Source organism: Pelobates fuscus, chromosome 13 (assembly GCF_036172605.1).
Source record: "Pelobates fuscus isolate aPelFus1 chromosome 13, aPelFus1.pri, whole genome shotgun sequence".
NCBI lineage: Eukaryota > Metazoa > Chordata > Amphibia > Anura > Pelobatidae > Pelobates > Pelobates fuscus.
Genome location: NC_086329.1, coordinates 32743224 through 32755457, shown reverse-complemented (window position 1 = coordinate 32755457; position 12234 = coordinate 32743224). Strand labels below are relative to the sequence as shown.

General features: G+C 38.4%; 1 protein-coding gene across 1 annotated transcript in view; it reads left to right on the top strand.

Annotated features, from left to right (window-relative positions):
• WDR20 (WD repeat domain 20) overlaps positions 1-11152 on the top strand; it is a 33526-nt gene extending 22374 nt beyond the window's left edge. Inside the window, exon 4 of the mRNA XM_063438954.1 lies at positions 9973-11152. Within this exon, the coding sequence (XP_063295024.1) occupies positions 9973-10026 (54 nt within the window). The 3' untranslated portion in view covers positions 10027-11152. The remainder of the gene's footprint in view (positions 1-9972) is intronic.
• The last annotated feature ends 1082 nt before the right edge of the window (positions 11153-12234 follow it).

The window sequence follows — 12234 nt, the reverse complement described above, 5'->3', positions numbered from 1 at the left end:
TTTCTCCAGGCTTCAGCAGAACCAGTTTGAGTATAGTAAACCGGTTAGTTGTTAATGTAAAACCAATAGAACCTCTAATAAAACTGTCTCTCCCTGTCACTCTCCCCCAACGTGTATTAATACACATTAGCTGTATAATGACTCGAAGAATAGGTTCTGTGCTACTAGGTATGTCCGTTTTAAGACCCCTAAATTGTATTTTCACGGCTTAAGTATTTAGAAACCGTGCAGGACCAGAACAAAGACACTTGTACTTGCCTTTTTACGCAATAGCAAAATTTTCATGTTTTTCTTTGTAAATAAAGAATGGAACGTGTTTAAAAAAAAAAAAAAAAATGTTGACTATGCCGCTGCGTATAATGCACAGACTCATTCTAATTGCTATTGATTCAATCTTAATATATGCTGGCAATTTCCAATCAGAATAATGTAAGTATGTATAAATTTAAAAAATAAAAATCTAAAATTTCAAATGTTTCTGAGAGATGAGTATGCAGTACCAAAAATGGTGCACATGTAATTTGTAAGGTGTGGGGATAAAGGCGGGGCAGGTAAGTGTCTTCATCATAACTTTCCCTTTTTATTGTGACCGTTTTTTATGTGTTTTTTTTTTTTTCTTCTGTCTCCCGACGTATTTTAACTTTTTTTTTTTTTTTTATTATTGCAATTTTACATACTCATAGTGACAGTGAAAACAACAGGATCGTTCGTACTTTCTTCTAGGCCCTACAGATCGCACTTAATTAAAATGTAACAATGTGTAACACCAGTTACTACTACTCCCTGGGCTATAAATCATTTTGTAAATCCGCTAGGTCCTATTTACTTGCCAGTGCCTCTTAAGGGACAGATGGGTGTTGGCAGTCTACTGCAGTTCATTTGTGGTGGTAACTTCATGACCCTTTCTTGTCCGCTCTTGGAACTCCTCCGGAGTACCAGCTTTCCATGTTCTTGCTACCTCCTAATCTTTCCAGATGCTAGAAATTGTATAATTGTGTTGCATTAGCATGCTAAACTGGATTCTTCAGGGGATAAAATCCACACTTCAAGAAGTTGCGCTGCATTCCAGCAAGGTTTCAGAGTGCTGTTTTGCATGCATAATGTGATTGCCAACATTTCAAACTGAAATTTGCATTTCCTGTGACTAAAATTTATTTAAATGCCAGACCAGCTAGACCAAGGGTAATGTTCTCTATAGCTGCTGTGTGCCAGCATTTTACACTCTGTGTAGATTTTATTGGTAGGGCTCTTGGGCAATGTGTTTTTTTTTTTTTGTGTTTTTTTTTTTGTGTAATGTTTTATTTATGTTGCCCATGGTTTTTAATTTCTATTTTTCTAAGATGTTTAATCCAGCTGAATTACCACATAAGGGAAAAAGGAAGACTGTGTCAATGACCAAGCACTTAACCCCTTAAGGACACATGACATGTGTGACATGTCATGATTCCCTTTTATTCCAGAAGTTTGGTCCTTAAGGGGTTAAAGGGACACTGTTGGCACCCAGACCACTTCATCTCAATGAAGTGGTCTGGTTGCCCTGCCACTCAAATTTTTAAGCATGCAACTGAAAACATTGCTGTTCTGCATTACATTGCAGGGTTATCAGCCACTAAAGGCGCTTCTGTCAAAACATTCAAGTTAAACTGCTATAACAATGAGCCTCAGAGAGACCACTTAATGGGAGCAGTGTTTTGGTGTGCATGCGCGCTAGTCTCCAAATGCTTTCCTATTGGAAAGCATTAGCTTGGCTGAGAGAGACTGATTTCCGCCAAGGAGGTGGAGCAGGTCACTGGTGTTGAGAAGGAATGAATGAATGTATTCCTAACCCTATAGTTTTCCTTTTAAGGTGCACACTCAGAAATGTTCCCTTACCTGATGAGTCAATGATAAAGCTGTGAAATCCTTGCTCCAGAATGCAGTGGACGTTGCTGAAAAGACAAATATCTTTGTTTATCCAACTAGCTCCAGTCCAATTTGTACTAGGCATTTTTGAATGTTTGAGTGGGAGATGTATGATCTTTCAGAAATCTCAGTTTATTAAAGTTTCATTCAGGTTCAAGGAAAAAATAAATAAAAGAAAACCGTTGGGTTACAGGTATATAATCAACCTAATTTTCCATGTTGAAACGTATTGACTGATCCATGAGTGATGTATATAAGATTATAAAAGAAATTAAAAATGGAAGAATACTCTTGTAAGGCAAAAACAACCACAGAGCCTTTCCATTTGATTAAACTTAAAAGGAAATTATGTTAAATGGGTTACCCCGCTTTTCAATAATCTGTTTGCAGTTCTAGGTGAATATAAACCATTAGTGGCTCTTCCTAAAATGGATATTGCCACCACTCCGTTGGGGAGCCCTCTTGTTTAAAAGATCCCAATAGATCCTAAAATTTTTCTCCAACGATTTTACTAGTCTGCAGCAGCAGCAGCAGCAGCACAGGGCACAGCTCTAGGGGTTTCAGTGGCAAGGGCGCAAAGATGTGGTTGGACAAGGTCAAAAAGTTTGTCTGAGGAGTCTGAAGACCTAGTCTATTTGCTTCAAATGTTCACATGCTTTTCAAACTAGGCAGACTTTTGGGCATTTCTCTTAATGCCTGTTAAAACCGCAAGAAGGTTCTTCCTCAAGAAAAGGCCTGTAGGAGGGAGATAGATGTACTAACTAGAAAAGTCAGAGGAAGCGAATAAAGATGTTAACCCCTTAAGGACCAAACTTCTGGAATAAAAGGGAATCATGACATGTCACACATGTCATGTGTCCTTAAGGGGTTAAAGGGACCCGCCAGGCACCCAGACCACTTCTGCCCATTGGAGGGGTCTGGGTGCGAACTCCCATTACCCTTAACCCTGCAAGTGTAATTATTGCAGTTTTTTTAATAAACTGCAATAATTACCTTGCAGGGTTAACTCCACCTCTAGTGGCTGTCTACTTGACAGCCACTAGAGGGCACTTCCTGGTCCATAGCACACAAAACCTGTGCTAAAGCGTCGCTGGACGTCCTCACGCTGTGTGAGGACCTCCAGCGTCGCTCAATTCCCCCATAGGAAAGCATTGAAAGGCATTTTCAATGCTTTCCTAGGGAGAGCTCTAATGCGCGGCATTAGGTCTCGGCGGGCGGGATCAGTCTCGCCCACTGGTCGACGTAATGAGGAGCGGCGGCTCAGGTAAGTGACTGAAGGGGTTTTCACCCCTTCAGCAACCGTGGATTGGGAGTGAGTGGGGACCTGCAGTGCCAGGAAAACGGATTGTTTTCCTGGCACTGGAGAGTCCCTTTAAGGTTCTAAAGATGATTATAGGAGAATCTTAGACTTTAGAATTTCAGTCTTCTCTATTCAGAGGTTCAGTCTGTAAAGGAACACTACAATGTTAAGAATAGTTTTGTATTCCCCAAACTAGTGATGTGCATTAGGCCTTCCCCCTAGGAAAGCATTGAATCAGTGCTTTCCAATGGGGATATTTGAGACACTGGGTGTCCTCATGCAAAGCGTGAGGACGTCCAGCGTTGTTTAACTCCTTGGGAATCGAGGAGGTGTGTCTAGTGGCTGGCTGGGAGATAGCCACTAGAGGCAGACTGAGCCTTGCAATGTAAACATTGCAGTTTCTCTGAAAAAGTGGTCTGGGTGCCTATAGTGTCCCTAAAACTCTGAGGAAACAGCACTAGACTCTGAGAAAGAGTGCCATTAGAAGAGGTTTCTCCGAGACACTGGCTCTTACAGTGTTCTTTTTTTCAAATGTAAGGCTAAAGTAGCCAAACTAAAAGGATAGCTGACTTAGAGAATGTTTCCAGCTTGGCTACTTTGACCCGAATTTAGAAATGTATTTTGAAATTATGGATATTCTCCGATTAGTAACTGAACTTCTGGAAGCAAAGGGGAACCGCATAGAGGGCATTAAACTTCAAAGCTGTTTTAACACCATGACTTTTTTTTTTTTTTTAAATCAATGGGTTCAAGTCACATTGGGGAAAACTCCACAACCGTATCTTGCCCACAACCCGTCAGTCGCCAAGGAGGAACCATGTCAATGTGATTTTTGAGATTAGGCAAACTATTAGCTGGCTGTCTAAGCAGAAACCAGTTAAAACAAGTGGAGTAGTCCTTGGCAGAAAAATATATACAATTTTTAAAGAAGAAGAAAAAAAATCAGGAATTGCTTCAGAGTCCAATAATTGACCCGATGGCTTGAGCACCACACAAAGCTGCAGAACTTTGTTATGTGTACAGAATAGACAAACTAGATGTTCTAGATGCCTTTTCAGTTCTTCACCATCCTCCTCTTGCTACAGTCATATATTCCCTTTTGGCTGCTGAAAGGACCATGGAGAGAGCACACAGCATAGATCCAGAAGTTGTAAACATTCAATTACAATCCGAGAAAATATCAACCTATAGTTTTGAAGAGAGGGATAAAAAGGATGACCGCTAGTGTAGATCTGTCCTTGTTGAAATGCTTTATACCATTTCTCCAATTGAAATTTGCAAAGGGTCTTAGTCTGTTTGCAGTCACTCTCTCACTATTCACACTGCAGCCAATCCACTCTGTTCTGTCTGCTATACATACCCCTGATCAGAGTCAAAGTTTGAACTAGTTATTACCTGGAATCTGAATATGGTATTAGTCTACCTTAACAGAAGATCTGTTTGAACCTCTGACTGTCAATTGACTTGTTTCCTGGAAAGCTACATTTCTCATAGCCATCATATCTGCTAAGCAGGTTAAGTTAAAGGTCGTCCTCTGTACTTACTTTCCAATTAAAGTAAAGTGGTTTTCGGACTGCTTCCATCCTTCAGACGTGTTCAGTTCTGCTACTCGTAATCAAGAGCTTATTTTGTGGCTTTTTCTGTAAAAATCCTTCTAATCCGCTTCACAGCAAATTTTCTCTTTGTAGATGTCAAGAAACTTTGTTTATTTGAACCAAACATTGTTTCGAAAATTAGACCACCTTCCCCTCCGCCCCCCTCGTCACACTAAAGTAAATATATATATATATTAGACTTACGGTACATTTTTCCAGTGCCGAGGCTACGTCAGCGTAGTTCACCTCCACTCCCTACATGATAGTCCCGTCCAATGCTCCTCATAGAGGACCAATGTGCATTCGAACTTCTCCATAGGAAAGCACTGAGTCAATGCTTTCCTATAGAGGCTTCCGTGTCACGTAATCAAGTTATACTCGGTCAGTGCAGCGGAAGCACCTCTAGTGGCAGTCATGCTGCCAGCCATTAGAAGTGGACTTGACTAGACAGATTCAGTTCTGCAGATTATTAGCCGATAGTTCTGTTTATCGATATCTGCCTTGTAATTTAACCATATTACCGCTAACTTGCTTGTCTCTCCCAGTCACAGCATGCAGTCTTCCACATCTACAAACTCCAGCTGCCACCCAATAAGGTGTCACATCGTGACCTCACGTCACTCTTCTCTGTGAGTTCAGCTGAAGGCAGGAATGTGAAACCTTGAAAAATTAGGCCCAAGGGTGACCAACAATCTGCATCGGCTTAACCCTGCAATGTAAACAAATATATATATATATTTTTTTTTTAATCTGCAGTGTTTTACATTGCAGGGTTAAAAGGGGCAAGTACACTGCACCCAGTCCACTTCAATGAGATTAAGTGGTGACCATAGTGTCCCTTTTGTGTCTACATTTTGGGACTGTCAGTAGAACAAATTCCCTCCCCCTCTCTCTCCAGAGGCTGCATTGAGGTGGAAGGTGCTATTGTGAATGATCAAGCCCATCCTACTTTTACATAAATGATTTAATTTATATATAAATAAAAAAAAAATCCAGTATGCTTGCACTCCAGGTGTAAATGACCCTATTGCCCGGTGCAAATCCAGCAAAATGTGTAGGTATCTAAGTAAACGGATTGCAATCCAGGGTCTTTGAAGTTATAATAAAATGTAACTTTTAATTCATATAAAAAAAATAAAATAAAAGAATATACATCAACGTTTATATAATTAAATATTTGACATCCTGAGGAAGGCTCCTGATGTGAGCTAAAATGTTGATGTATATTTTAATTTTGTTTATATGAATTAAAAGTTAAATTTTATTAACTTCAAAGTGGATTCTGTTTACTTGGATATATATTGTTTTTTTGTTTTGTTTTTTGTTCCATGGATGATCAGCAAGGGGTGATCCAAATGTTTAAATAGCAATTCGGTGCTGTCTGTAAAGCCTCAAACAGATGCAAGTTCTCTCCATACTACCGCTAATTCAAAGAAAAAGGACATTTTATGGTGAATAGAACAGTTTTCTAATGCCTATGAATATGCATGTTTGTGATTTAGACTATATATTCATGCATAATGCACTAACCTTCTGGTCCCAACAGTTTAAAGTTTAGTATTTAAAGGGTTAAAGGGTTACAGTGATTTGAACTGGTCATGGTGCCTGGAGTCTGTGTGTTTAGTGCTTCACTTTGAAAGACTGCACATACAGAGATTAATCCCTTAACTGCTGGGCTGGCTAATGCCAATTCTCTGCAACTCTTCTTGCACAGAATGTCAGTGATTGGCTAGGAGCAGTCAGTGCTTCTGTAGCCGTGCCTCCCAGCCAATAAATGTTAACTGTCACTGCTTCTGTAGCTGTGCAGAAACCCAAAGTGCTTCGCTGGACCACTAGGTATCATCAGAGATCGGCGGTGACCCACGTAAGGGGGACACACTGTTGCTAAACGACTTGCTCCATTACTGGTATACTAGGCCAGGATAGTTCTGGTATCATAATCACTACAACCTGCTGTAGTGGTTATGATGCTTTATGTAATCTTTTAATTAGTGATGCCAACATTCTCTGTATTTTTGTATGATCTGAGAGCTTAGAGACACACTAAGTCAAATAAACCCTACAGCTTAGTGGTTATTTTTCCTAGAGTCTCTGGTGCTTAGATTTTTTTTCAGATCACTTTGGTGCAGTCTGACAAAAATCCGCCTAAGCACTCCTAGCACCACAGTCTGGGTTAGACAAAATTCACTGAATGCAGAATCCACACTTCTGCATTATCAGTGTGGCTAAGTAGGTGCTAGATAGAACTTTAACGTTTTTCTGTCTACTAATTTTTTGACTTGCAAAGAGGGTGGAAAAAACCCAGTAAACATTAACCCCATAATTTAAAGCGACACACCAGACTGCTAAAGCACTTTTGCTTGCTTTGTGTGAAGTGTTTTGTTCCTGTTTTCCCCTCCCCACACCCCATTTGATAATAAAATGTACAGATTTTTTATAGAAATTGGCACGTTTCTAAATTAATCTTTTGTAACAACCTGTCTGTGCACGTTTTCTACCAAATAGTGATTTTATTTTTATGGAAATTACTTTTTTTTTTATTTTAATTTAATTTTTTTACATTTTGGAAATGGAGTCTCCCTTTAATGGGTCATGTTTGTGGGTGAGAAAAGTTAATATTTAAAAGCAGAAATAGGAAATATCGTTTTCAATATACTTAAAAGAACACTATAGGGTTAGTATTTAAGGTTTAAACACTTTTTTTCCCCAGTGTCTGACAACGGCAATTGGGAGACACTTAAAGGGACACTCCAGGCACCCAGACCACTTCTGCTCATTGGAGTGGTCTGGGTGCCAACTCCCATCACCCTTAATCCTGCAAGTGTAATTATTGTGGTTTTTATAAACTACAATAATTAACTTGCAAGGTTAAGTCCTCTTTCTATCAGAGAGCCATATGCTATGCATGAGGACCTCCAGCGTCGCCGGAATCCCCATAGGAAAGTATTGAATAATGCTTTCCTATGGGGAGGTCTAATACGTGCCCGCAGCCATTACCGCACATGTGCACTGGGTCTCCCCCGCTAGCTGAAGTTGGCAGGGGAGGAGCTTGGGCGGAGCTGGATTCGGGTAAGTCACTGAAGGGGCATTCAGCAACATGGGATGGGGGGCCCTGCAGTGCCAGGAAAACGGGCTTGTTTCATGGAGAGCATGAGGACGTCCAGCGTCGATTCACAGTTCAACTCTGTGTAAATGCCAGAAGTGCCTCTAGAGGCAATAGAATGAGGACCTAACCTTGCATTCTAATTATTGCCTTTTTTCTGAAACTGCAATCCTTTATATTGCAGGATTAATGGGATTGGGATGCTGCACCCAGACAACTTCAATGAGATGTAATGACCTGGGTACTATAGTGTCCCTTTAGATCCGTGAAGTTTTGATATATTCTCAAATTTATGCTGATTTTAAAATCTGATATTACAGCCATTTTAGATTCAATTACCTTACTTTTAATTCTTTAACATTGAAATTAACACAATAAATCTAAACGTTTCTTCACCGGCATGCACATGATCTGCCCTGTCATATACCGGTAGATGTGTGTAAAAATTTAAAAGCTGTGTGTGAGTTATAAAAGGTAGTTCTAAAATTATATACAAACCACAAATTGTGTGTGTGTGTGTGTGTATATGTGCATGTGCACATCATGAATAAAATGTTTTTTTTTTTTTTCATTTAAATAAATGCCCACCCAAGCATATTGTATAGCAAAACAGATTATTTTACTACTCTGCTACACATTTTCTTGTTCACCATGTGCAAATGTTGTTGTTCTCCCAGGGCCTTAACTATTAACTATTGCAATCTGGGTGTGCTGTTGACACCTGTGATTTCATCCAATGTGGGAAACTGGACTGCATGATTTATGAAAGTGGATTCATGTAAATTTGTATTCAATTGATGGGGTAACATTTCAAATTTACGATGTGTAAAACTGACAGGCTTTATAGAAAGCCCGGGCTGAAAGAGAAATGTAGCTTTTTAAAATGTTTGTATAGCAGCTATTTATTGAGACACACTCAAAGCTTGCGTAGAGCATAGGATAGCTCGATGCCAAGGAGAGCTAAATCAGGAGAAGAAAAATGAGAGCAGAATAGTCTAACCGTTTGTCACATTTTTTGTATTCTGATACTCATGGGAAAATGTATTCTACCTATTATTTGAAGGGCGTTGTGCAGAGAATATAAATAGTAAGTAGTCAAACGGTTAGAATGGTCTGTATAGTGGGGGTCCACTGGACAATGCTCCCGTCCCCCACTATATCAGAGAGCAAGAGGCTCACTGTCTGACACTCTGCCAATGAGCTAGGACTTACATGGGGTGGGGGGGTCCCAGGGCACTCCTAGCACCGTTACCTCTACAGTTGCTGTAGTGGTTATGGTGCTCGGATCTGTCCATTAATTCTGGTCTCCCTCAGCTATGCTGCAAAAGGTCATATTCACTTCTGAAATGTCCAGCCAGCAACTGTAACTAGTTCAAATAGTTCTAGAATTATTTTTAGAGGCGATGTAATACTTTTTTATTTTATTTTTTTAAATACATGGAAAATTCAATTAAAAATTTTAATTGGACAAAAACAAGTTACTTCCTTCATGGCGATTTTAATGGGATCCACAGCTTGAACCTAGGGGACTCCCATTACTTAAATAAAATATGTGGCAATGCTACCATGTACGGCAAATGTGTACCTACAGATTCAACATATTGCTAGCAATCCAAAAGCTGGAAATATTCTAAGACACTGTGTGTTATGTGGGCTGTGAGCAGTATGAGTGATGGTGTAGTGGCAGTTCTAGTGTGTATGTGTGATGGTATGTCTATTCAATGTGCAGTGTAGACGTGTTTATCACTGTAGTACACAGTGTGCAGTGTGTGTGCAATGTGTGTCCCTATGCAGCAAGAAGCATGTCTGTGTAGATTTGCATGGTGCGTTTTGATTTAAACTGATTATGTAAAATATATACAGATTTAAAAAAAAATATATTATTTATATATTTTTTTTTAATCTATGTACTTTTTAGAATGGTCTGCAATTGCTATAATTATTCCAGAACTGGTAACTAGTAAGCTGTACATAGCAACATGTTTTTTGTTTTGTTTTTTCTTCTTTTCCAAGACTGTATTGTTGTTAAAGATTTGTGTGTTCTTTTTTAATAAAAGATGCTTTGTTTGCAGGGTATATTATCATCCCAAAACCAAGCCAATTCTCCAAGTGGAACTGTAGTATAGCCATCACACTACTGCCTGCAAAACATACACCACAAGACCAGAATGACCGATGATCCACAAGCTGTTCGTCAGCCACAGAACATCCTAATAAAAATGTCAGAATGTACATTTTTGGAATTCTGTTAAAGAAAACTTATAAAAGGAAAAAAAATAAAAATTACACAGTGAAAGAAAAAAAAAAATAATCAATCTTATTGAAGTAATGTTGGCTACTCACCTACAAGTTCCCTTAAAAAAAATAAAAGAAAACATAAAAAAACTTCCTTAGGCGTTACAGTGGAATAATTAGTACATTCATTCCTTTTTGCTTTATACTTTTCAAGTTTAATGTAATTTAATCTTTATAAATATATAGTGTAAAATAAAGTATGTTTATTGAGAATCCCCTTTCCCCCGTAATTTTAGATGGTTATTAAAAATTAATTCACCATTGTGTGTATTGCACTGATTTATTTTGTTTTAACCTGCAATGGTAGGAGGCCTGGAATGCACTTGACAAAGACAGTCATTATTTTCATGGCTTGAAATGTAATTCAGGAAGATGGAAGCTGCAATCTTAGCAATTTTCTTTTTTCATTTTTTTTTTTTATATATTAATATAAAAATGTTGCACTTAAATGCTAGTAGAGAATTTTACTTTTAAATGGGTGTACAAATTTCCCAGGAAAAAATTTAACAAAAAAAAACACAAAAAATGTTGTGGAGAGAAATATCCTTTGTATCTATTAAACATTTATTTTAATATTGTGGTTTCTAATTGCTCTGTATTATATGTGTAAATAATGTAATTCAATTGGTGGGACGAGGGGGTCATTACACTCGCCATTTTCATTATATGAAAATAGTGATTTCTAATTAAACAAAATACTTATTAATATTAAAGTATTGCATATGCTGTCTTTGTTTTAATTGGTCAGATCAGAATTTTGCTGTGCTCAAACCTGTTGTGTGTAAAGAAAATTAATATATATTTTTTCCCCTTTTTCAGTAGGAAACCCTAGGAATTAAAAGGCTATTATTCCTCCTTAGCAAACAATTATTGGTTAGTGATCTGTTGTGAAAAACATAGGGCCGTAATCTAAAATTGTATTTAATCGTATGCAATAAAGTTAACATTTGCAACCTATGTTTTTATAATTTTTAGTTGGCAAAGTTCCATATCTAATGGACTGACAGTTAATTTGGTATTAATAGAAGATTTATAAAGGTAATACAATTTTAATTGCATGTGTAGTTTCCTTCATGTAACGTTCTTCATTCAGGTTACTATTTATGTAACTTTGTTCAAAATAAAGTACAGTTATATTTAAAGGGACACTATAGTCACCAGAACCACTACAGCTCAATGTAGTGATTTAGGTGCCTATAGCATGTTCCTGCAGGCTTTTTAATGTAAACACGGTCTTTCAGAAAAAAAACAATGTTTAGATTGTTGCTATGTAGGGACACCTCTAGTGGCAGTCAATCAGACTGCCACTAGAGGTGCTGCAGAGTTCAAGGAAGAGCTCAATGTTTTAAATAGAGATGCATTTATTCACTGCATCTCTGAGGAGATGCTAATTGGCGCAGCACTTTTCTGTTTATGCGCAGTAGCCTCACAATGCTACACAAGACTGATGACCTCATCCATGGAAGCGGCGCCAGCCACAGTAGTATGTTATTTTTATTTTTTAACCTTTATTCTCTATGGACATGAGGATTGGTGACCTAAACGGCGATTCTTGAACAAAAGTGTCAGCTGGAATATATGTTTGTATTCCTGACACTATAGTGTTCCTTTAATCATAAGTATTTGCCTTTTTTGTCGGTTGCCGTAGGTCCAAAAGGCACAATAGGAGCCCACCACCATTACATCTTTCCCTATCATTATATCCTCTTTGAACAGTTCCATCGAATGCACATGCTCAGGAAGTAATGGGTCTGGAAAATTATTTTCAGATTCCTTTCAACCATAAGAATAATTATAGTTGTAAAAGCTTTAAAAGGGGGGAGGGGAAATTAATTATACGAATTGAGAGCTTCCTTGTACTCACTGCAATATTGTAGCTCAAGCCATGCCCCCAAGAACTCTGGATATGAGAACCAGGATATTACTTGGTGACTCGCATACCATGATGATGCGTGCATGCATTGATTGCAATGATTCTCTATGGAGGAATCATAGGTGCATCGTGGTGAATGCCGCACATGTGCCTACATTCCCCAGGG